The sequence below is a fragment of the Silene latifolia genome, chromosome 7 (assembly GCF_048544455.1).
Source record: "Silene latifolia isolate original U9 population chromosome 7, ASM4854445v1, whole genome shotgun sequence".
NCBI lineage: Eukaryota > Viridiplantae > Streptophyta > Magnoliopsida > Caryophyllales > Caryophyllaceae > Silene > Silene latifolia.
Window position 1 is genome coordinate 81267239 of NC_133532.1, and position 27615 is coordinate 81294853.

The 27615-nt window shown below is 35.6% G+C and overlaps 1 protein-coding gene across 1 annotated transcript; it reads right to left on the reverse strand.

The window, feature by feature from the left end:
- Positions 1–6138: 6138 nt before the first annotated feature.
- Positions 6139–25199, reverse strand: LOC141590290 (protein FAR1-RELATED SEQUENCE 5-like). Its single transcript, XM_074410891.1, has 7 exons — positions 25047–25199; positions 24895–24946; positions 8075–8777; positions 7855–7940; positions 7699–7770; positions 6565–6985; positions 6139–6430 (listed from the first exon to the last, which is right to left on the reverse strand). Exons 1-7 carry the CDS (start codon positions 25197–25199, stop codon positions 6139–6141), a joined length of 1779 nt encoding a protein of 592 aa, XP_074266992.1.
- Positions 25200–27615: the final 2416 nt, after the last annotated feature.

Sequence of the window (27615 nt, forward strand, 5' to 3'; positions counted from 1 at the left end):
CATGTGTTCCGGGCTATAGATAATTATTAAAGTAATTTTATCGACCAAGAGTTCTAAAAGTAGAATCGATTAAAACGTTAATCCACCGAGTTATATTGATAAGGGTTTCATCGGCCATACCGTGCCTAAGTCGATATGAATTTGGGTCTTGGAATCATTTATCTAGTTGGGTAGAGGTCACTAGAAAAATGCATAAAACTTGTTTAAATTATAAATTTTTACGAGTATTATTATTAAAACGACATTTGTTTTACTCCTTCTATTTTGTTTTGTAGACCACTTCTTTTTCTCATAAGAAATGGCAACACCAACCCCTAACGCCACGCCTCTCGCTAATTCATCATGGCTCCGATCCTTCATGGATCGATGTAAACTTGAAAAGAATGGGTCAAATTTCTCCGATTGGGATGCCCAACTCAAACTAGCCGCCCAAGGTGACGACAAGCTTCGTTACGTTACCGAGGCCTCTCCACCCGAACCTACTACTAGGTCGACCGCCGCCACTAGGGAAGCATATGAGGCTTACCAAAAGGAGTCCGCCGCAATGAAAAACGTCTTGATATTTGCAATGGAGGCGGATCTCCAAAGGAGAGCCTTTAAAATGGGCAACGCTAATGAGATTTACTCCAAGCTTGTGACAATGTTTTCACAAACTCCGCGGATCGTCCAATATGAGGCGGCCGCGGCATTCTTTGATATCGACTTCAAAGAGGGCCAAAAGGTTAGCCCTCATGTGCTCAAACTTATGGAGCTTGTCGAGACCTTGAAGATTCAAAAGGTTGAAATCCCCAAAGAACTCATTATAGATAGGATTCTACACTCCTTGTCCAAAGTCAAAGCGTATGTTCAATTCCGGGTGAATTTTAACATGCAAGATATGGATGTGTCTCTTGAAGAATTGCACAAGTTACTTGTGCAAGCCGAAAGGGACATGGGGTTAAATGTGAACCCACCAAAAGATGTGCTTAACATAAGCACTAAGAGTAAGGGGAAGTTCAAGAAGAATGGGAGGAAGGGTAAGAAGCAAGCTCCCACTTTCACCAAAGCTAAGGCTAATGATGCTAGCACTTCAAAAATCAAGAAGGGTCCTCTTGATAAATGTCATTATTGTAATGGTATGGGACATTGGAAAAGAAATTGTTCCAAATATCTTGGTGATATTAAGGCTGGAAAGATTACTCCAGTAGGTAAATGACTCTACCTTCTTTTATGTTTCTAATTCAACTATGGTATTGTGATACAAAGTTGTGATAATGTATCTCCCTTTTTATTGTAAATAGGGCCTCCACCAAGCAAAGACAAGGGAAAGGAAAAGTAAGCATGAGAAACCATCAAGAAGTTAGGAATAGCTTTCATGGAGCTTTGCTTTTTATTGTCTTATTTTATTCATGTTTTGAATTTTAGAACCTTTAAGTTTCCGTGTTCGACATGGAAAGGTATTTTGGATAATTGGTTGTATTTTGGATAATGGTGGCTTGGTTTGAAACCCAAGTCACCTGTTTTATCACTTTATCCTTTGTTCTAAAATTTGTATTTAAATGCTTGCTCTTAGAAACATATGATTATTCACTTAAAGTGATCTAATAGACCACTATAATGACGGGATTCATTATATGTTCACATGCTTAAGGCTTGTGTATGATCATTTATAAAGTGATTTTGAGTCTATGAACTCTCTTAAAGGAATGTCAATCACCAAGTACACTTACGAAATCTACAACTATTAGTCAATCTATGAGATAGTTCTCCTTATACTTCAACATCATTATTTGTGTCTCATATGCTATCTTTGAATCTCTAGTGTATTTATTTTAAAGATAGAGTGGGAGAAAAATGAGGACACAACTCACACCAAGATAAGGTTGTGTAAATGAGATTGTGTAAATGAGATCTACGCAAGAGAGAATGATTTGAATAAAAGTATATCTATTTTATAGTATACCCAATAGATGAGATCTATGGTCTCAAGTAAGTTCTATATGACTAAAGAGACCAAGTGAAGTAATCATAAGAATATGTTCTCAAGATAACTACACGAGGAGACCAAAAGAAAGTTTTGGAACAAAATGACTAATGTAAAGTCTTAACAAGAGTTTTGACTAAGTTTATGAAAATTTTGACCAATAGTTTCAACCTTGAGATTTACTTAAGAGCCTAAATGAATCAAAGTAACATACTAGTTATAAACAAGTTGCAAGGATTGATATACCGATATCTTCAATAGCCAAGTTTTAACCTCGCAAATGTCATTACTTAACCTCATTATGAAAATGAATTGGTTAAACCTCCTTCTAAAAGGGATATTTTGAAGGACGTGTATTAGATATTACTTATATTTGATAAATGACATTGCCACACATCATTATGACATGAATGTGTTAGAGATCTAAAATCTCTTTCCATAAGGTTGAGATGAGACCTCTTCAAAATAGGAATTTTGAAAGGATATGATGGGAACATATATGGCTTCATCTTAATAAACTTTGCAAAGCAACACACGTTCCAATTTTGAAATGTTTTCAATTGAGTAATCAATTTCGAAACATGTGGAATTAAGTGGGAGTTTAGAAATTATCATGTGAAGACATGGAATTTAGTGGGAGCTATCATCCTTTGAATGTTTACAACTCATCACTCATTGAAGAATGACGAGCTAATACCTTCTTTCATAAAGAATCATTTAAGTTTTCAATTCTGGATGAAAATGGACCATGATGAATCCAACTACATCATGAGATGTTGGATAAGTATTGTTAGATACACATGGAATCAACGAGATACGTAGATTATTCATTTAAATGAAAATGGAATTGCCATTAGCAGTCATGGTCGTTCCTTGAACCTAAATATAGTTGATGACATGATTAAAAGTTACTAATGTTTCCGCCATTAGAATAATCATGCACATGTCCAATGGTGAATCATATGCATAAGAGCATGATGATTCATTGGTAAGCCATAATAGAAACGTCATGAATTCTCGAGTAGAATCCGATGAGCGATTTCGGTGTTTGACTAATGCTCTATTGTGTGTCAAGAGGTTGCACATATTATAGAAAATTCGAGCACATGTAAGGATTTATGAGAATCCTAAGCCTTTCAAGCTAAAAGGGAAAATAAGAAGTTTGGAAAGATACTTAGTTGAATAAGAAGTTGCTCAAAACTAATCTTTCCTAATATGCTAGGACTTGTGAGAAGTGCTAGGTCAATCATCTTGACAAATTGTTGCAAGACTCTGCAAAACATATACCTAGTGCATTGTGTGTGAATGGAGCACTTGATCAGTACAAGTTATATCATTCACCACAAATTCGTTCGTTATGTGATAATCGACAAGGAAGTTCTTTCAAGATAAAGAACCAAAACCAAGGTCAGGAACCTTGATATGTACTTGGTAAGGTTCATACTATGAGAGAGAACATGAATGTAAAAGAAAATGCAAGTATAAGAAGTTTGAACACATGGACACATGGCATGTTAAACTTCTATTGCAATCAATAAGTGTTTACACTTACGATATGCATCACAAGGATGTAATATGGTATTGACTACCCGAGTGTGATGTCGACATTTGTCGTTTGAGTTATTATTAACTCACTTTATACTTTGTTACATCCAACGGGTTGTAGAGACAAATTGAACCCCGTTTAAGTGAACATGGATTAGCATTGTATTTGCCCATAGTTACTTACATGAGGTGACGTCTCGAAGTGACTAGAGTGTGATGCGATTGATGGTAAGTTCAAGTGCCATAGAGTCATGTGATATGACTAGTCGATCACATAGGCGGACTGTTAGGAACATTTTGTCGGGCCTTATGACCGCTTATAGAGTTCTGGCAAATTTATATAGCCTGGTCGTGGCGAGAGCTGCTATAGTATTCAAATGAGTCGAGTCTTTTGACTAAAGACTATTCGCCTAAGATGGCACATTTGAGGATTAACTTTGATTTGTGTTACTACGACCTTCGTAAATGGGGTCAAATGGGCATATTTTGGGTTATGATGGCTGTGGCTAATTGAAGGGAATGAGTGCGATAGGAATTGTCCACCCCTAGTCAGGGTTATAACAATATCTCAGGGCCACTCGAGGAGTAATGAATCGAAATGCGTGGCACGCTCGGAATGTATCCATGGTGGATAAATCCGGTCAATCAGTTATTCTCCAGATCGAGGAAACCACTCTCGATATGATCACTTGCAAGTACGACCTGAAAGACACCTTGCATTGAGTGGGAGATAGTAATAGGACAAGAGAATTGGTGACGCACACTTGTCGAGGACAAGTGGGAGATTGTTGGAATATGTGTCCTCCGACAATAATGCGGTCACAACTGTTGATCATGATGATCACATGTTTAAGTCTCATTATAAAGAATACAATTGGGAAGTAATATTTACTGTCAACTGGTCCACACATATCGGTAATGATTGGCTGACTAGAGTTTGACATTACTGTCGTGCGACGGTGGTGATCAGTTGATCCCCTAGGTCATACCTATAGGGCAACACTCTTAATTGATCAATTAATTGATCGTATAACGTTACGAGTCAATTAATTTAATTAAAATTGACGGACGATTTTGGAAGTAATATTTACGTATCTCATTGAAATTGATTAAAATGAGATACGGTCTGAGTAATCGAATTGTATCATTACTCAGATGAAATTATTGTTTAAGGAAACAATTAAATTTGAATGAATTATTATAAATACAAATTGTTGTGATTTATAATTGGTAAAATATTTTGGTGCAAGTAATTATGAATTACTAAGTCGATTTTTCTATATGACGTATTTTTATTAATACGTTGATTTTTAATATGTTAAAAATACATAACAAATTTATGTAACATATGACATGTGACATAAGACAAATTGACATTTTGACAAAGATAATATGGAGTCCATATTATCTAAATGGACCGAAATTAAGGGAGTATTAGGCTAATATTGTGTTGATTAAATTAGTGGAGAACATGATGATTACCTAAAGACTAGCCATGCAAAACCTATTGTTCATTATGAAGAGCAACTAGAGCATGCATTGGCTCCCTCCCATGCCCTCTTCCACCCGGTTTTTGGAGAGGAAAAACCACTTGGTTTTTCCTCTTATTTTACCTAATATACACAAAAATGTTTTTGTTGTATCATTCATTCATTCATCCACCAAAAATATTTCAGAGAGATAAAAATATTTCACCTTCCTCTTCTCCTCTCCTAACCGGTTTTTGGGAGATAAAACCAAATTATTTTGGGTCAATTTTCTTACAAAATTAATATTGTCTAGTATACATAATATTAATTTTATTAAGAGTGTGCTTTGGGTATATAGCTTTGGGAGAGATCCTATACTTGGATCTTAGTTCTTCCACTAAGGAAAGCACAAGAACAAGAGAGAAGGTGATCTCTCTTGTGCCCATATAAACCGAATTTCCAATGTAAGGATGAATGTTTCTTCTTTATTTTGTTTATAAGTTTGCATGCATAAGATCACCATTATTTTTATGAGTAAATTAATATAACATATATGAATATGTCAAGTATATAGATCTACTTTTCTATCAGTGATACCCTGTCGTGGACGGGATTTAAATTTGGGGAAAAACGCTCCTAAACTGGGACGGAAAAGGGTTTAGGGTTGGATTAGGCGACACCGCGAAATCCTTAAACAAAGGGCATATTTACAAAACAAATCGTATAACACTGTTACTGTAAAACTTAGGAAATATGCTCCTAAAACGGGACGGAAAATGGTCCTAAAACAATATTTATTCTTTGTTTAAAATATTGTAAGTCTTTGTATAAAATGTTAACTATGATGTAGGAAAATCGAATGACTTTTTACTTTGTGACATGTTATTGTCACAAAGAACACACAATTCTACTTTTTATTTTTACTTTGTGACATATTATTGTCACAAAGAACACAAAATCCTACTAATTATTGATAAGGTCACAATGTTACTTTAACATCATAACAAAAGATCAAACTTTTTCTTTTTAGTCTTTCTCAGCAGCTTCATCGCCTATGCGAAGAGGGCATGTTCTCCCCGTCGTGGGTAACTCTTTCTTTGCAGTATGCACATAGCCTCTTTGGCTTGGCTGCTTTTTCAATGGCCTGTTGTTTAGCTGACTTCAATCTTTTTCCGCTGCCCTTGTTGCGTGCTTGTTCCGGAGGGTGGATAGTGACTTCAGACGACGAGCTGCAGCCCAACAGAATCTCCATCTCTTGGTCTTTTGTAAGCGGTTCAATACATAATTCTGCCGGAACTCAACTAAGAGGGATGCTAACTCTTCCGTGTGTTCAGCAGGTAAAGTTTTGAGAACACCAACTATCTGACGGAACTCTGACCATACGTTGTACAAATGACTGTTATCAGACGTAGCCATATATGCATCCTCAATGACATTCCCATTCGAATCAAGCCTGGAAGTAAAACAACAGGTTACAGTTTATCATGGTGACAATGTTACTATAAGAAATTATGGTTACAATGTTAGTGTAAAACAATTACTGTAACAAGTCAAAACTGTCACTGTAATAATGTTTTCTAATCAAACCTGTTCGATGCGTGTGTGTTATTTAGCCAACGATCTACAATGTACTTGCTTGGTATTCGCCCAATTCCTTTGCCCTTGTACACCCACACAATATGCCTGCAGAGTAATCCAATTCTTTCGAACAGTTTACACTCGCATACTGCATCTGTGCTTCTAAGGTCCAACCTCACCTTGAAAATTCTGCCTGCCTCAGCATCGATTACATGAATTATGCGCACATGCTCCTCCGTCTCAAAGTCATCAACACCACATGAATCGGCAGCCATTACTTCTTCTTGAAACACCTTGAACACAGCATGTGTGTATATAATAGCGCCATGCTTTTCTATAGGTAATTCTGTCTTAAGCTCGGGGAATGAGTGGTCGCCGTTATAATCATCGCACCTTCCCGTATAGCGCTGCTGGTCCATAGCTTTGGAACCTGGTTTTAATGCAACAAGGATTCGGAACAAATTATTTATGTAACAATGAAACAATGGTACTTTGTAACATACACTTCTCCTGGCATGTAAGGAATGAAAAAGAGTTGTTTACCTCATCCAAAATTCGACCAGTGTACCAAAGTGATTCTCATAGCGCTTGAAAAACGAATTTGTACTTTCGATCGCCGTGTTGTTCTTAATATGCAGCCCAAGGGAAGGTCACGATGGTAGGCAGGAATCCAATGGTGTCTGTCGTCGAACATTGTAGTCAACCAATCATTATCTTCCACCGAAATCAAAAATGACCTTCCGCCACTTCTCTTCGAACTCCGACGGCTCCATATTAGGGTCCCAAACAACAGCGTTGAAGCGAGCAAGGAAGTCCGTGTCTCTGCAGAGTGCTGAACCAACTTTGTCCGTGATCTTTTGTGTAATATGCCACATACAATAACGATGCCTAGCTGTCTTGAAAATGTAAGGAAAGCCTGTTGTATGCCGTCATAATGAAACAAAGCAAGTCGAACGTGATATTGACCAAAGGATAGGAAAGAGCAAGTGAGTAAATTATATGTTAGTAATTTAGTTACTGATAACATTGTTATTGAATAACCTTGTAAAAGAGGAAGAGATGGAACAGTGGTAGTTGGAGTCGAAAGTTGTGGTACAATAAATTTAAGTAAGTCTCGTAAGTAACAAAGTGTCACACTATTACCTTCTTTATGCCAGGGCATTGATCCGTGATCATGAATCTGCGCTCTTTTTGTCCCATGGCGGTCAAGAAATGCTGAAAGGTCCATTGGAAGGAGATGTCATCCTCGTGTAACAGAGACAACCGCAAACAACACCGACTTTCTGTGGTGATTAACACCTGTGAATGGTGTAAAAACCATATCATACTTGTTGGTTCCGTAAGTAGGGTCGAAGCTCACAGCATCCCCAAAGAATGAGTAGTTTCTAATACATGTAGCATCAGCCCAAAAGAACTTTGTTAGACGGTTTTGCGGATCAACATCATAGGTGAAGTAGAACTGGGTTGGGTCGCTTTGAGTTTCTCGAGTCGATCGATGAAAAGGTCAAGATATCTTAACCCAATGTAGCACTTGATATCTCTTTGAAAGTTCTTAAAATCTATCAATGTAGCACCGATATTTTCATACCCATTGACAAGTTCCTTAACCTGTCTAAAGGTCAATCCAAATAAATATTCAAATTGGAGTTGTCCAAGATAAGCGTCTTCCGAACATATCAAGGATCGTGAAATCTTATCGAGATCTCTGTTACAGACAGAGGTGAGACGATGATTGTGGACTTCAGAAAACTCGTCAATCATAGCTGGGCCATCAAGGCCATGTAGAAGGGCAAATCTGACGTACGCTCGGCATCCAATTCTTGTGATTTTAACTCGCCGTGTAACTGTACTAGCTGTGGACGAACCATCACCCATATTCTCATCATCCTTGGTTCTGGGACGCTGTTTCGGTTTAGATTCCCTGAACCCTTGACGGTTGCAGACTACGAATTTTTGGTGTGCAACACCACCTCGTAGTGTTTTCGTACTGTGCTTCCGAGGGGTAAATCCACATGCCCGAGCATAAACCTCGTAGAACTTGATTCCAGCCTCAAGGGAGGCGAAAACTGCACCAATGGTAGGTCTAAACTTGTGCTCAACCACACGCATCCAGCGCTCACCTCCATTAGGCGTGTGAGACAGAACAAGCTGATTATTTGGTTGAGGATTGGGTTGCTCTTGGACAATTGGCGTAGAATGGGGTTGAGTGACAGTACTTGAGTCTGTAATACAAAAAGGAAAATACGAGTATTAGTGACCTGAAATACAACGGTGGTATTACAAAGAGTAACATTGTTACTGAAATACTAGTACTATGACAATGTAGTGACATAAGGATGGACGGGAGAACAGAAATATGCGAAGAGGCCGAGTACAATTTAGAACAAGAAACTAAAGTACATTGAAGTAACAACGAAACAAGAGGACATCCAGTGTGGTACATCATATGTTATATGTGCAATGGAAAATGAATATATGTGATTGTGTTACAAAGAATATTGATATTGTAACAAGTCGAGCCTGGAAGCATTGACAATGAACAGAATATACAGACAGGGGAACAGGATTATACAAGACAGGAAAAGACGTCAAATATAATGAAATTTGACCGAATTTGAACGAGAAAATCAACAAATACAAGGATATTTGACCTAATATTTAAGACAAAAGCAACTACGAGTATAATCAAAGGAAAGGAGACCGTAAATTGAAGTAGAAGTGAACGGATTTCATTAAAATTGAAGCAAACATAAAATCGATTAACCTAAAAAACCGAAAAGCAAAGAATAAAGACAAATATAATCAAAATTGACTTAATGTGACGATAAAGCAACTACGATTGTAAGCGAAAGAGGAGAACGCAAATATGAAAATTCGATAGGAAAAACAACAAATACAAGGATATTTCACCTAATATTTAAGAGAAAAGCAAATACGAGAATAATCAAAGGAAAGGACACCGTCAAATTGAAGTAGAAGTGAACGGATGTCATTAAAATTGAAGCAAACATAAAATCGATTAACCTAAAAAACTGAAAAGCAACGGAATAATGAAATTACAATAGCGAATGATCAGCGACATAGAATCCAGATGAAATCGCGAAAAGGAAAACTGAAAACGAAAGGATTACGGAAATTACCTGTTTGCATGTTAATGTCGGTAGAATCGCATCCATTGTAGCAACGAGAACCTGGAAAATGCAGGCGAATTTGATTGATTTGTGAATGAATTGATAAAAGCGAGTAAAAAACAGGAACCTAGGGTTTGTTTGCTTGATTCAGAGGATAATTTTGACTTAGAGAGAGAGATAGAGAAAGCGAGGGAAAGAGACGGAGGAGAGAGAAAGTGAAACTGAATTATGAGTGGGAGGTTTGAATTCTTAGCTTTTATAGGTTTGTTATAATTTACGAGATTGAATCTCACCTGATTAGAGTAGATCTAATGGATGAGATTAAAATGCTAGACTCACCTAAGATACCTAGACTCACTTGATGCAATTTCTATATATATATATATATATATATATATATATATATATATATATATATATATATATATATATATATATATAGGTGAGTTCTTATGAGTCCACCATATGTCATTGAGTCCCTAAGTCCCTCTAAGGGCCATTGGATGAGAAAATGGATGGTTGAGATGGATGGAAAAGGGAAGGATTAAGGGATATTAAAAGAAAAGAAAAAAATGTAGATGGTTGGATTGAAATGGATGGTTGAGATTGAAATTAACAAAAAAATTATTTCACTAATCAAATTTCTATACACTAATTAATTTTTCTTTCTCTCTCTAGCCCCTAATTAATCAGTTTTGAGTTTTAGATTTCAGAAGTGTAAATGTAATGTTGTATGAGTTTTACAAGTGTAAATGTGAGATTTTACGAGTGTAAATGTAACATTTTAAGAGTGTAAATTTGTTTTTTTGTGACGGAAATTTTGAATTTATATAATTTTAACATTTTACAAGTGTAAATGTGAGGTTTTACGAGTGTGAGTCTGTATCATGTGGGAGGTTGTATAAGGATGTATCTATGATAGTCGGGTGAGTCTGTATCATGTGGGAGGTTGTATAAGGATGTATCTATGATAGTTGGGCAAGTTGATCTACCTGTAGACTTGCTAGAGTTTCCTTTAGACGGTTTTGACATGATAGTCGGGATGGATTGGTTAGGAAATTGCAAAGCTAAGATAGACTGTCATCAAAAGAAAGTGCCTTTGAGAGGTCCTAAGGGCGTTAGTGTGTCTTATCGTGGGTTTATGGTCAAACCCAAAGTTAAGTTGATTGCAACTGTGACCTTGAAGTCCTATCTGAGGAAGGGATGCCCTTTGATCTTGTGCCATGTGAGAGATGACCGGATAGAGAGTCCGACAGTTGATCAGATACCAGTGGTGGGTGAGTTTTCAGATGTCTTTCCAGAGGAGATTCCGGGGTTGCCACCGAAGAGGGAGATAGATTTCACGGTTAAGTTGAAACCGGGGACGGGGCCAATCTCTAAGGCACCGTACTGTATGGGTCCTAAAGAGTTGGAGGAGCTCAGGAAGCAGTTAGATGATCTGATAGAGAAGGGATACATTAGACCTAGTGTATCACCATGGGGAGCACCAGTTCTTTTTGTGAAGAAGAAAGATGGGAGCTTGAGGTTGTGTATAGATTACAGGGAGCAGAACCGAGTGACAGTGAAGAACAAGTATCCTTTGCCAAGGATAGACGACCTGTTTGACCAGTTGAGTGGTGCATCAGTCTTTTCCAAGATTGATTTGAGGTCGGGGTACCATCAGGTGAAGATTAGAGAGGTGGACATACCAAAGACAGCTTTCACGTCGAGGTATGGTCATTATGAGTATGTGGTGATGCCTTTTGGGTTATCTAATGCACCGGCTGTGTTTATGGATTTGATGAACAGAATATTCAGTCAGTTTTTGGACAAGTTTGTGGTAGTGTTCATTGATGATATCTTGGTCTATTCCAAGACTAAGGAGGAGCACGAGGAGCATATAAGGATTGTGTTGCAGACCTTGAGGGAGCATGAGTTATATGCTAAGCTGTCCAAGTGTGAGTTCTAGTTAGAGAGAGTTGCTTTTCTAGGGCATGTGATCTCTAAGGATGGGGTAGCTATGGATCCAGCAAAGATTGAGGCAGTGACCAAGTGGGAAGCACCAAAGAATGTTGTTGAGATCCGGAGTTTCTTGGGTTTAGCTGGATATTACAGACGGTTCGTGAAGGATTTCTCCAAGATTGCTAGACCTATGACAGCTTTAATGAGGAAAGAGAACAGGTTTTGTTGGGATGAGAGTTGTGAGACGGCGTTCCAAACATTAAAGGAGCGTTTGACCACAGCTCCTATCTTAGCATTGCCTGAAGGGAGTGAGAACTTTGAGGTTTATACAGATGCCTCAAAGAATGGGTTGGGATGTGTGTTGATGCAGAACGGTAAAGTGATTGCCTATGCTTCTAGGCAATTGAATCCTTATGAGGAGAATTATCCTACACACGATCTAGAGTTGGGTGCAGTGCTGTTTGCTCTCAAGATTTGGAGACATTACCTTTATGGGGCGACCTTTCAGGTATTTTCTGATCACAAGAGTCTCAAGTACATCTTCACTCAAAAGGAGTTGAACATGAGACAGAGGAGGTGGATGGAGCTGATTGGTGATTATGACATGGATATTATCTACCATGAAGGGAAAGCTAATGTTGTTGCAGATGCTTTGAGCAGGAAGAATGTACATTCTTTGTGTACAACTTTATCTTTGATGAGGTTGAGAGATGAGGTGGGAAAATTTGGGATACATATGATGCAGAGAAAGGATTCCATAGGAGATTTGACAGTATAGCCTGATCTTTATGATGATATTCGAGGAAAACAGGTGTTGGATCCTAAGATGGTAGAATGGAGAGCTGGGGTAGAGAAAGGGACAGTGTCCAGATTCTCTATTCATTCAGATGGTAGTTTGAGGTTTGATGGGAGGTGGTGTGTCCCTAATGATGAGGAGCTGAAAAAGACAATCATGACAGAGGCACATTGTACACCATATTCAGTACATCCAGGTGGTGACAAGCTATACAAGGATTTAAAGAACACGTTTTGGTGGCCTGGGATGAAGAAAGATACAGCTGAGTTTGTGGCCCGTTGTTTGACATGCCAGAGAGTTAAAGGGGAACAGCGACGACCACAAGGTAAGATTCAGTCTTTAGAGGTACCTGAGTGGAAGTGGGAATCCATTTCTATGGATTTTATCGTGGGTTTGCCGAAGAGTCAACAGGGTAACAACATGATATGGGTAATAGTGGATCGATTGACCAAGTCAGCTCATTTTGTGCCAATGAAAGATACATGGACTAAGCCACAATTAGCTATGGCTTACCGGAAGAATGTGCTAAAGTTACATGGGGTTCCTAAGGACATAGTATCTGACAGAGATGCGAGGTTTATCTCAAAGTTTTGGAAAGACTTGCAGGAATCTTTGGGAACGACATTGAAGATGAGTACAACATTTCATCCTGCGACAGACGGTCAGACTGAGAGAAAAATCAAGACTCTTGAGGATATGTTATGAGCTTGTGTGATGGACTTTGGTGGTAGCTGGGAACAGAGATTAGATTTGATAGAGTTTTCTTACAACAACACCTATCACACTAGTATTGGCATGGCACCGTTTGAGGCCTTATATGGGAGGAGATGTAGGAGTCCAATCTGTTGGGACGACAGTGCTGAGGCAGTGTTCTTAGGACCAGCGTTGGTACATGACATGGTTGAGAAGATTAGGATGATCAGGGAGAGGATGAGAGCAGCTCAGGATAGGCAAAAGAGTTACGCAGATCTACATCGTCGGGATATCGAGTTTCAGGTTGGGGACAAGGTTCTTCCGAAAGTGTCTCCTATGCATGGGGTTATGAGATTTGGGAAGAAAGGCAAGCTGAGTCAGAAGTTCATAGGGCCATATGAGATCCTAGACAGGGTTGGAGAGGTTACTTACCGTTTGGCTTTACCGTCTTCTTTGGATAGGGTGCATAATGTGTTTCATGTATCTCAGTTACGGAAGTATGTGAGTGATCCGTCGCATGTGTTAGAGGCAGAGAGTATAGAGCTAGATAAGTCCTTGTCTTATCTTGAGGTGCCTAAGCAGATTCTTGACCGGAAGATTAGGAATACTAGGAGTGGTGAGACAGTTTTGCTTAAGATCCTTTGGTCTAATCATGAGGTCGAGGAAGCTACGTGGGAGGCAGAGGAGGCCATGAGAGAGCGTTACCCTTTTCTTTTTGATCAGGTATGTATGGTTACGGGGACGTAACCTTGTTTCTTTTAGGGGGGTAGGAGATGATCGCAAAGAGTTTTTAAGAGTTTTTACACCCTTTTTGTGCTGTGTCGGTATGTTTGTTGTGGTTGAGTCGGGTTGAGTTTGGTTAGTAGCATATTTTTATGTTAAGTTTTATGTTGGTTGTTGTGTCGGGAGTGTGGTAGTATGTTTTTGTTTTGTTGTGGTTTGAACTTCGGGGACGAAGTTCTTTTTAAGGAGGGAAGACTGTAATGCTACGGTTTTGTGAGCCTCTGGGTACTCTATCGAGTGGGCCTTACTCTTTCGAGTAAGGGTGTTTTGCATTTTAAAATAGTTTCTTACCTGTAGGGTACTCGATCGAGTAGCCTTGGTACTCGATCGAGTAGGCGGCACTCGATCGAGTACGTCAGTTACTCGATCGAGTAGCCCGGTTTACGGGTGATGTTTTGTCGGGTTTTGTTAATAATGCGAATTAGTATTTAAATCTTTCCGTCACTTTCATAAAAAGCTTTTACAAACCTAATCACTTTGAAAAGAGATTGCAACCTACGTACTTCGCATCCTTCGCATTATTGACAAATCCCGGAGCTTGGGAGGTCGGAATTCATCGTTCCTTACATTCTTGTGATCCTTACGTCGAGGGTAAGATCTACGTACTGATTTTATGGTATTTTGTTAAGGTTGTTTAAACCCTAGTTTGGGGGTTTGGGGGTTTTGTTGTCTTTTATGATTGTTAGTAATTGTATGATCATATGTTAGGAGGAGGATTCGTAGAGGAGGCCTTTTGATAACAGCTATTGAGACCGTCTGATTGTATTGCATTCCAGGTAGGGTTTCCCTACTCAGTATTAGTCACATGATGTGTTAGTTGTGCTTTGTGATTGTTGAATATTATCATACGAGTATTGTGACGGTTGTTGGTTTTGATTGTTGATAGTAGTTGTGGTTGATTGTATCTGTCTCTGTGTTCTTCGGTGCGTCCCTGGCCGAGTGGAGTCACTTGCGGGAGTGGCTTCACGCCCATTATTCGTCTTCTATGGAACCCGCCACGAAGGGATGTGCACATTAATGGATTTGGGTTTATCGCTCGACGGAGATGAGCGGGGCTTAGGTGGGAATGACCGCGTCCCCATCGGCGGCGAGGAGTAACCTGTTGCGATGGGTACTGGCGGGGCTACACACTTTAGTGTGTAGTCGATGTTGTGGAGTTGATGATGGAGTTCGAGTATATCCGTGACGGTTGAGCTGTGTTGTTTGTTGTATTGTTGAGTTATATATATATATATATATATATATATATATATATATATATATATATATATATATATATATATATATATATATATATATATATTGTGTGATTAGTATCTTGACCCGTTTATTGTTTTAAAAACTGTGGTGATCCATTCGTGGATGGTGAGCAGTTGTTGAGCAGGTATGATTCGAGATACATGGGATAGCTGGGATGTGTCACCTTCAGATGATAGAGTCTTCCGCTGTAGCTTGATTAGTTTATCAGACATTTCATTTAGTTGATTAGACAGTTGTTTTGAGTACTTGTAACCCGTATTTTGGGCATTTGGTTTTGGATTGTATTTATTCACTAAACTTATACTTTTAAAATGTTGTTTCGTTATTGTCTTATGATTATCATTGCCTCGGGAAACCGAGATGGTGACATCTTTATATCTGAGTGGTCTTGGTAAGGCACTTGGAGTATGGGGGTGTTACAACAACCCACCACGACCTCCAACCGCACCTCCTTTCCCAGCACCACAACCCACCACGACCTCCAACCGCCATCAACGCCATTATCCTCTCCCCCACCCCGACATCCACCAGCCCCACCACATTCCTCCCCTTCTTTTCATTCCAGATCTGCGGCCACCGCCCTTCTCGCCTCCTCCAACGCCGTCACCTACAACAACCACACCAACAACGCCATCCTCCTCTCCACCACCCCGACCTCCACCGTTTTTTACCACTGCCAACCGCCACCAACCTAGACGCCCACCATTGCCGCTCCTCCTCTCTTCCGTCCTTTTTTTTATTTCTTCCTTGCCAGATCTGGTTGCTCGTTTTTTTTTTCGTCAGCCTACCAAAAACATGCAGAAATCCAAAAGAGTGATGGAGTTTTTTTACTGATTGATAAAAATGGTGATGGTAGAATCATAGTTAATACTCTATTATTTACTTTTTGGGTAAATAGCTACTCACTTTTTTTTTTTTTATGTTTTTTTGGGTAAATAGCTACTCACGTTGGGTAAAAATGGTGATGGTAGAATCCTTTTTTTGTTTTGTTTTTTGTTTTTGTTGTGTGTCTTTATTTTGTTTTTTTTTGTTTTTTAACCTATTTTTTCACAGATTTTTTTTATTCAAAAACTAGTTTTTCAACTTTTTTTAGACCTTTGATTTAAATATTAGATCTATCAAATAGATTTGGTTTTATAAATATGAAGTAGATTTTTTATTTTAATCTTAGATCTATTAATATGAAGTAGATTTTTGACATAATCGTATAAAGTTACATTTTTTCCTATTAAAGTTAAAATTACTCATTTCTCTATTAAAATTACACTTTTTTCTATTAAAATTACACTTTTTTCTATTAAAGTTACACTTTTATCTATTATTAAAGTTACACTTTTCTCCATTAAAATTACACTTTATCCATTAAAATTACATTTTTTTGTTAAAGTTCTATTATTAAAGTTACACTTTTCTCCATTAAAATTACACTTTTTTCTATTAAAATTACATTTTTCTCTGTTAAAGTTACATTTTTCTCTATTATTAAAGTTACATTTGTTTCCATTAAAATTACACTTTTATCCATTAAAATTACACTTTTATCCATTAAAGTTACACTTATCTCTATTAAGGTTACCCTCTCAATGGACTAAAGTTACACTCTCAATGGACTAAAGTTACCCTCTCAAAGGATTAATGTTACACTCTCATTGGACTAAAGTTATACTTTTTATATGGACTAAAGGTACACTTTCAATGGAATAGGTTTTACTCGTATTGGACTAAAGTTACACTTTCGATAGACTAAAGTTAGACTTCTAAAAAATTAAAGTTACACTTTTTGTTGTTAAAATCTATAAATAATATAAAAAGGCAAGACAAAGCATAAAATTTCACTATCTCCCTTTTAAGTGCATTTTATAAAGTCACATCATCTTCAATTATATGAAAACGAAAACAAAAAGTTAAAGTTAAATAAATTTGGAGCATTAAATATAGTTAGAGCATAGAAATATTAAATTTTGGCTTTGTACTCTTAAAGTAAATTAATTTACAATTTTATTTATACATACAATAATATTAAAAGACATGTTTACTCTCAAAAAAAAAAGCATGTTGAGTAAATAATTAAAAAGCATTTTGCATTTGTAGTCTATTATGATGTCACCTCACATTCATATAAAATTATTAAAATAACTCTTCCACATAAATAAAACTTAACTAAAATTGCTTACAAAAATCTCATTATATATTTTGAAACATACAAATTAAAGAATATCAAAGGGTCGATCATCATCATTATTTTTAATTAATTGTGTATATTAAATATTTGATAAGTTTTAAAATTTTATAAGTGGCCTATTTACAAATTTACATCCAAGCCTCATAATTTATAGCTAAAACTGACATTTTAATTAAAATTTTTATAAAAGAACATTTTAGTCAAAATCAATTAAATTCTTCATGCAATTTTTTTAGTTTATTTTCGTATGGTGAAATGTTGGTTGGAATATGGAAATATTGTATATTTTTACTTCTGTAATTATAAAATTTAACTCTCAAAAAATCTAACACATAAAATTTACAAATTTATATATTTATTTAAAGTATACAAACTTAAAAAGAAATTTAATTACGTAGCTTAATAATATTCTTAAAATTAAGAGTACGACATTTCATGTACAACAAATGGTATCCCTTAAAATTAAACATTCGTTTATTTATATTTGAGTCCACCTATATATTTGAGTTCATGAGTCAATAAAACAATATCACGAATTTTTTTTTTTTTTCGAAATTTTTTTTTTTTCAATTTTTTTTTTCAATTTATTTTTTTCGAAAAAAATTTTTTTTTCAATTTTTTTTTTCAAATTTTTTTTTTCGATTTTTTTTTTTCGAAAATATTTTTTTTTCGAATTTTTTTATCAAAATTTTTTTTTTTCGAAAAAGTTTTTTTTTTTTTTTTTTTTTTTTTTGTAAGTTGTGATATTGTTTAGTATAACGTGTAATATTGTATTACAAAACAATATCACGATTTTTTTTTTCAAAAACTTTTTTCTTCAGCTGTGATATTATTTAGTATAACGTGTGATACTGTAAACTGTGATATTGTGTAGCATAACGGGTGATATTATATTACAAAATAATATCACAATTTTTTTTTTTTGAGTATAAGCTGTGATATTGTTTAATATAACGTGTGATATTGTATCATGAACTCAAGGACTCAAAAACATAGGGTGGACTCATGTGATCCTAATTCTATATATATATACATAAGTGGACTCAAAGGACTCAAAAAGATAGGGTGGACTCATGTGATCCTAATTCTATATATATAGAGTCCACTTATGTATCACACGCTCTACGCAAAAATATCACGATTTTTTTTATGAATATTTTTTTTTCTTAAGTCTAAGTTATGATATTGTTTAGTATAGCCTGTAATATTGTATCTGAGTATGTGAGTCCAGTAAAGAGTATCACAAGTTATACAAAATAATATCACACCTTAAAATAAATAATACCACTCATTGTATTAAACAATATCATTGGTTATACTATACAATATAGCGCTTGGATCATACAATATATATATATATATATATATATATATATATATATATATATATATATATATATATATATATATATATATATATATATATAGGCAAGATCCGGTGAGTCCACCTATATTTTTGAGTCCCATGAGTCCACTTATGTATCACACGCTGTACACAAGAATATCACGATTTTTTGCCCTCTATCAACACCTTCATCATGGCTGCCCGTGACACCTAATTGACCCGAATTCAAAGAGGACAAAGAAAGAGACGACAAAAAGATGGGGGTTTAGAATTTGAGAAAGCAGGTTCAACAAGGGATTGCTGCTCATTTGTATAACATAGAAGAATGTTATGTATAGATTAAAAGATGTAACTGAGTGTGCGACTTTATTTACCGATGTTCGAAATTGAACACATTTGGTTTGATTTATTGTTTGAGTGATTATTTGTTTCCCATGTTGTTGTTGATAGAAAGAGAATGTTGTTTTCATTCATATCGGCACCTGAAGCTTGATTTATTAATTGAGTGGAAAAGTGTATATGTGGTTTTATGGAGTATCTTATGAATAATCCAAACATGATGTGGTGTTGAGGATGAAGCTGTGAATCATATGCTCATATATGATTAATGTGAACATATGATGATTTCTTACTCCGTATGAAATTTGAGAAGCTGCATCCTAGACTTTCTGAAGACTAAAACCGTCTTACTCTAATATTAATGCAAGACTTCATGGATACTTTTCTCTCTTTGAATTTTAGATTTGAAAATTAATTGTTACATCTTCTGAATTGCTTAATATTAATGCAAGACTCCATGGATACTCATAAAACCACAATCAAAGAATGGTTGGGGCGACACTGAAGATCAGGTTCAGTGGTGTGATATTGTATAGTATAACCCGTGATATTGTTTAGTACAATCAGTGGTATTGTTTACTGTAAAGTGTGATATTCTTTTGTATAACTTGTGATACTCTTTTATTGGACTCACGGACTAGATACAATATCACAGGTTATACTAAAAAATATCACAGCTTTGCTTTTTTTTTTTTAAAAAAAAAATTTAATAATTAATAATTTTTTTTTTACTGATAAAAAAAATCGTGATATTTTTGTGTAGAGTGTGTGATACATAAGTGGACTCACGAGACTCAAAAAGAAAGGGTGGACTCATGTGATCCTAATTCTATATATATATATATATAGAATTAGGATCACATGAGTCCACCCTATCTTTTTGAGTCTGTGAGTCCAGCGAAACAATATCACAAGTTATACTAAACAATATCACGCGTCATATTAAACAATATCACTCTTGCTGAACCAGATTCGCACTCTGTTATTAACTTCTTTCTATATATATATAGAATTAGGATCACATGAGTCCACCCTATCTTTTTGAGTCCGTGAGTCCAGCGAAACAATATCACAAGTTATACTAAACAATATCACGCGTCATATTAAACAATATCACTCTTGCTTTGAACCAGATTAAGCCCTCTGTTATTAACTTCTTTTCTCATACTTTTTCTTACACCCATCAGTGCTAGGGTCGGAGCTCCAACAAATACCATCATCCTCACGCACTTTCCCGCCGGTGAGTCGATTTTGGCGGCGTGTTCGTCGGAGTTATTGCATATTACTTCTTTTATATTTTTTCCTCTCTTGTTCTCTTCTTTATATTCGCCTATTTCCTTCATCGCTGGCGATGAGACCCCTAATTTAACAGCGGCGGCGTTGTTCTTTGATGGAGGTTAATGGAAGAAGGATCGTTGATTGTATGTTAGTGAGGGGTGGTCGCGATGGTCGTGAGACGGACATGTGCGCCGTGGTGGTGGTTGTTGTGGAGGTGAACGTGTGGTGGTGGATCGTGGGTGATGGTTGTTGGGGAGGTGAAGGGGTGGTGGTGGGTTGTGGGTGGTTGTCGTCGATGATTAGTGTCACTGACTATAGTTTTAAGCCTTCTTTTTACTGTTTTCGTTGTATATTTTGCGTGATATTGTTCAGTATAAGCAGTGATATTGTTTCGTGTAGTGTTTGATATTCTTGTGTATAGGTTGTGATACATTAGTGGACTCACGAGACTCAAATATTTAGGTGGACTCACCGGATCTTGCCTATCTCTCTCTCTCTCTCTCTCTCTCTCTCTCTATATATATATATATATATATATATATATATATATATATATATATATATATATATATATATATATATATATATATATATATAGTAAAGTTCTTATAAGTCCCTTATATGTTTTGAGTCCCTAAGTCTTCACTATAGCCCTTGGATCATCCAATATGGATGGTGGAGATTGAAATCAAAAAGCACCATTAACACTAATTTTTCACTCTCTCTCCTACACATTTTAATTAATCACTAAGAACATAATTAAACACTAATTCACTATATATATTTTCCACTCACTCACTTCTCTCTCATCTCACACATTTCACTACTCTTCTCTCTCAAAACCCCCAAAAAATAAAAAACCCAAAAACCAAACAAATAAAAAAACCAAAAAATCCAAATAAATCATTTACTCATCTATTTCTCATTCACCACCCAACTACCACCACCCACTCGACACCACCACCGTCGCCATCCCCACCACTACCGCTGCTGCCGCCGCCACCACCACCACCGCCACCACCGCCGACGACTTTTTTTTTTAAAAAAAAAAAAATTAATGTTTAGATGTTTTTATTTTTTTGTTGTCTTTTTTTTCCGCAAATATCGTTTTGCTATACAATCTTGTTTCAAATTTGTGAGTTTCTTTTATTTTGATCTTAGATCTACTAAAATAGATCAAAATTTATTTTCATTGACCCGTTTTTTTTTTTCATTTGCGTTTTTTTTTTATTATTTTTTTTTTCAATTTTGATGTTTTGGTCTTTTTTTTTTATATTTGTTATTTTTCAAATTTTCATATAAAAATGACTTAAAATGATTATAGTTACATCGTCATGAACTAAAATTACAACCTCAATAAACTAAAGTTACACTTTTATGGACTGAAATTACACTTTTGTGGACTAAAATTACACTTTTGTATACTAAAGTTATACATAAGAGGAATAAAGTTATGATTTGTGGACTAACATTACACTTTTATGGACTAAAATTACACTTTTGTGGACTAAAATTACACTTCCGTGGACTAAAATTACACTTTTATGGACAAAAATTACACGTTTGTGGACTAACATTACACTTTTATGGACTAAAATTACACTTTAGTGGACTAAAATTACACTTTTGTGGACTACAATTACTCTTTTGTGGACTAAAATTACACTTTTATGAACTAAAATTACACCCTCAATGAACTAAAGTTACACTTTTGTGAACTAAAATTACACTTCCGTGGACTAAAATTACTCTTTTGTGGACTAAAATTACACTTTTATGGACTAAAATTACACATTTGTGAACTAAATTACACTCATAAAATGATAAAAGATACACACTATCAATTTACTAAAGTTACACTTTAGTGGACAATGATTGAAATTGCACAATATTAATGACTCAAAATAGAAAAATTGTGTAACTAGTGTATTACACAAAATTCTATAAATAGTGTATAAATAGTGTATTTTCAGACCAAAATTGTATTTTTAGTCCAAATTTAGTCGTAAATAAAGTATTTTTAGTCTAAATTTAGTCGTAAATAGTGTATTTGTAGTCCAAATTTTGTATTTTCAGTCCAAAATTGTGTAATTTTAATCCAAATTGTATAACTTTAGTCCAAATTTGTGTAACTTTAATCCAAATTGTGTAAATTATTAATAACTCTATTAGTCAATCCAAATTGTCCAAATTGTGCAACTTTAGTCCAATGAAAATGTAACTTTAGTCCATTGAGAATGTAATTTTAGTCCGTTGAGAGTGGAACTTTAGTAATTGAGAGGGTAACCTTAGTAGATACTCCCTCTCATCCAAACCAAATGTTACATTTGACTTTATTACGCTTGCCGAGACGCGTTTTGTAACGTGAATATCTTTAGTTACACATTATTAAAAATTATAAAAACTTGATATTCTTATGGCATTTATGACGATGAATCAAACAAGATCTCGCATGACTATGTTTTCTCTTATACATTACTAATAATACCAAAGATTCTCTACAATTATGAATAGTGCCAAAAAGTCAAATGTAACCTTTGGTTTGGATGGGAGGGAGTATAAGTGTAATTTTAGCTAACAAAAGTGTAATTGTAACAGACAAAAGTGTAATTTTAATAGACAAAAGTGTAATTTTAGCTAACAAAAGTGTAATTGTATTGTAACAGACAAAAGTGTAATTTTAACACACAAAAGTGTTATTTTAAGCGACAAAAGTGTCATTTTAGCTAACAAAAGTGTAATTGTAACAGACAAAAGTGTAATTTTAGCTAACAAAAGTGTAATTTTAACAGAAAAAAATGTAATTTTAAGCAACCAAAGTGTAATTTTAAAAGAAAAAAGTGTAACTTTAATAGGAAATAATGTAAATTTAATAGAAAAAAATGTAACTTTAATAGAAAAAAGTGTAATTTTAGTAGAGAAAAGTGTAATTTTAGTAGATCTCAAAAAATTTGAAAAAAAGTGTAATTAAGAATAAAATTTGTTGACATAAATTTACAAGTAAATCTGAAAAAATTTAAAACAAAACAATTTTTTACAAGACGAGATTTGAATACAAAATCTGAAAAAAAATATAAAAAGACGATAGTAGATAAAAAGTAAAATACCCTAAAAGAAATCAAACTTTAAAAAAAGAAATATCACAAAAAACCGAAATCAAAATATGAAACAAACACAACCAAAAACCGAAATAAAAAAATGCAAAAAAAAAAACGAAAATAAGAAACAATAAAAAAAAAGAGATCTGAAAATGTGAGGAAAAAAAAACAATAACAAAATAAAAGTATTTGAAGGGATTAGAGAAGATAAACCAAATCAAAAAAACAATGAAACCGAGATCAGAAAATGTCACGCAAACCCGTGCATCACGACCACACATTACCACTAACACCAACAACAAACCAAATTAAACAGTGAAACCGATATCTGAAAATATGGTGAAAAAGAAAAAAGAAAAAAAAAGGCGGAAGGAGGAGGCGGTGGGGGCTGAAGCAGGCGGTGTGGGTGGAGGCCGCGTGGGAGAAGAAAACCCAGATCTGGGCCGCGTGATGCTGCGGCTTGCGGCGTGGGGTGTGGGTGGAGGCCGTGGGTTGGGGTGGAGGCCGTGGGTTGTGAATAGGGAGGTGTGGGTGTGTGGTGGGGAGGTGGCCGATGGTGGTGGGTGTCGGGAGGGAGATTGGTGGTGGATGTCGGGAGGAAAGGTGGTGGTGGGTCAGTGGGGGTGGGTGGGTAGGTGGGTGGGCTGGTGTCGGGTGGGTGGGTGTCGGGTGGGCTGGTGGTGGGTGGTGGTGAGGAAGTTTTTTTTGATTTATTTGGTTTTATTGGTGGTTTTGTTTTCTGGGTTTTATTGGTTTTTTGTTTTGTTTTGGTTTGATGAGAGAATGTGAGATATAGAGAGAGATGAGTGGTTTGTGATAATGATTAAATGAGGGAAATGAGAGAAAGGGTAGTGTTTAATTAGATAGGTTAGTGATTAATTAGGTAGAGTATGAGAGAGGGTGTAATTAAACATAATTTGGCCTTTCAATCTCAGCCGCTTATTTTTGAGATCCAATGGCCCGTAATAGGACTTATGGACTCATATGTAAGAGGAGGACTCATTTGATCTTATTACTATATATATATATATATATATATATATATATATATATATATATATATATATATATATATATATATATATATATATATATATATACATCGGCATAAAACACCTAATAATATAAGGATTAAGTACTTACAAGCTTCTTTTTAATCAATCTATAACCACCTCTAGAGCCATGAAAGACACTCTCTTTCTTTGAAATGTTCTCTAGATTCTACTTACTCATAGTCTTCATAAAATGAAATGTGTCGAGTAACGTAAGCATATTTCTTAACTTATTAAGTGATTACTAATAAAGTGATCCCAATGAGTCGCAGATAAATTACCTTAAACTGGTCAGACTTCCTATAAGCGATAAAGTTATACCAATCTTGCTGGCCTACATACGATACTTCTTCGTTGGTGGTTTCTTCTTTATCTCCCCGGTCTTCTTGTTGAACAAGTGGTTCCGAGCAACCTTTAACTTCCATTCTCTGAAGGATTCACCTATCGTTTTTTTTAGGTAAGCATCATGTTCTTGGGGGACAGTGTAAGCTGCCTGCATATATGGTGAGCATATTTTGTTAGTTTCGGCTAATAGCACATATCGAATACTAAGATAATTCCATCTTACTACATTTATTATTGTATATACATACCTTTATTCTCCCCCGTAGCTTTTCCTTCAGGTCTTTACTCAACTGATCGATACGCGGTAAACCGAGAGGCACATACTCTCTTACACAACAACCAATCCAACTCGAGATTTTGCAGCAAAGATACCATCTTGCAGCCCCGTTAATCCATTCCATTGGTGTTTATTAGGTATCCCTCTCTCTACTGCTTCTAGGGAAACCCTATGGCTCCTTCGCCCAGTATCCGATTCCAAATTATTCTCATCACCTGAATCTTCTTTGTATGACTTTTTTCCATGTTTTTTTCCGCTTTCCACCCATATCTAAACCAGAAATTAATAAACTACTAACTTTAAGCATTAAGTCGACATAGTAGAAGCATTGTCTCAAATAAATGATCACACGGTATACCTAAAAATATAGGTGTTGTTTAGCACACAATATACTTAAAATAATAGGTGTTGTTTAACAAACAATAAACCTAAGATAATTAAGGGATAATATCACAACTAAAAAAGAAAATAAATATATTAAGTTAATGAGACGAAGAAGTAGGGTTTATTATTACTTCTTCAAAGAGGAGAAGTCGGGCCCGATATGGCAATGACGGAGGGGACGGCAGAGGCAATGGGGATGGCGACGACGACGGCGATGGAGAATACTAGTGGTTCTGGGGAAAATCATTGTTCGAAGGTTTTAAGTGAGCGAGGAGAACGTTTGCATGTGTGTTGGTTGAAGAATTATTTAATTGAAACTAATAAACACGGGTTAAGCCATACCGCCTTCTTTATTTTGCAATATGACAATGGTCACTACGCCAAATCGGACCATCAATAAGGAGCATATCACAACGGTTTAATGCATTTAATAACGACTCTTAGATTACCGTTTTCAAAATATTGGCGGAAACCTAGACCGCGCTAATAAGAATAACGGTTTCCGTCGAAAACCGTTCTTATTATAATGTGACAACGGTTGTATAACAAACCGTTATCAAATACGTATAACGGTTTCCATAAACTCGTTATATAATCACCCTTATCAACGGTTGTTAGACAACCGTTACCAGTTTAAAAAAATGGCGTTTCGAAAACCGTTACGAAATTAAGACTAGCAACGGTTTTTGGCACCCGTTGTCATGTTATAGCTACGGGTTTCTTGCAACCGTTATCATTTCCTATTATGATATAACAGTTCCTCTGTACCCGTTGTCATTTATCATTTACGGGTGAAAAATAACCGTTATATACTTTTTTCAATGTAAAATATTCAACCGATGCATGTATGATAAATAATGAACCGTTGCATGCATTGTTTTGTTTGACCGTTATTTACTATCCGTCCATTATTATATCCACATATGCATACATATTTTCCTATAAATATATCACTTTTAATGTGATAAATTAACCATATTCACCAATTCAACGTTCAATTAATCATAGCCTATAATTTAATTAAAAATATTACACTTCGATCACCATGTCGTCGTCGTCTTCTACACCCGCCAAATCACAATCAAATACGCGCTATGTCCATCCTATTACGTGTATTATACACAACCTTCCAATCAAATATGATAACAATGGTAAGGATTTTTCGAGAAGTTTTACTTGGATGAGAGATATGCTTCGTCAAGGTGGTTATACGAACGTTAAAAAGGTCCACCTAGCTTGGACTAAAGTTCATGGTTTTCTTGGTTACACAATGATCGAGTGTGAAGGTTTTGGGAAGAAGCTGGAATCTTTTCGTCAAGCGAGAAAACTCCAGGCAAGATATGAGGATCATGATGCTGGGAAGAAAAATTATTATATGGATGATGCGTTACAAGCGCAATATTTATGGATTGCAACCGATTGTGACATTAATCTATTAAGAACCTATCGGCACTATATTGACACTGTGCCTCGTTCATGGGAGGCAGAACAAGTGCCTCTTTATAATCCACATATTGAATTCCCAATATTTATTGCAATCGCAGGGGAATTACAAGATGATTATGTTAATTAATTATTATTATTATTCTAATTAATGGTTTTAAAACCGCGCGTCTTTTAATTTCTTGTTATGTATGTGTTTTTCTTGAATAATATATGCGTGGTAGTGTATTTTATTGTCTAATTATTTATTGCAAATTACGTAAGTTTAATTTAAAATATTTGTTAATAAGTCAACTTTTACATTAAATTAACACAAAATCTCATTATAGACGGCACATATCCGTCTATAACTAAATACGGGCCAAATACAATGCCATATTCCTAATAGGATAAGCAACAAGTGGGGTGGTGGGGGCAAAAAATGTCACCACTTTCAAGCTATTTGACCCGTCTTTAGTTATAGACGGATATATCCGTCTATAGCAAGACTAGCTGATTAAATTAATAACCAACGGTTTTGAGAAAACTTATAAATGTGACTATAAATGTTAAAGCATCCTCTACTAACATTCATTAATCAAATCACAATATTTCATCCCTATTACACAAATTTGAAACAACATGGCAATGAACCCTAATTTTATTAACAACGAAGAATGGCTTACACAAACGATTGAAGATGATGGGAAGGTTCTCACCGGGCTTCCCGCCGA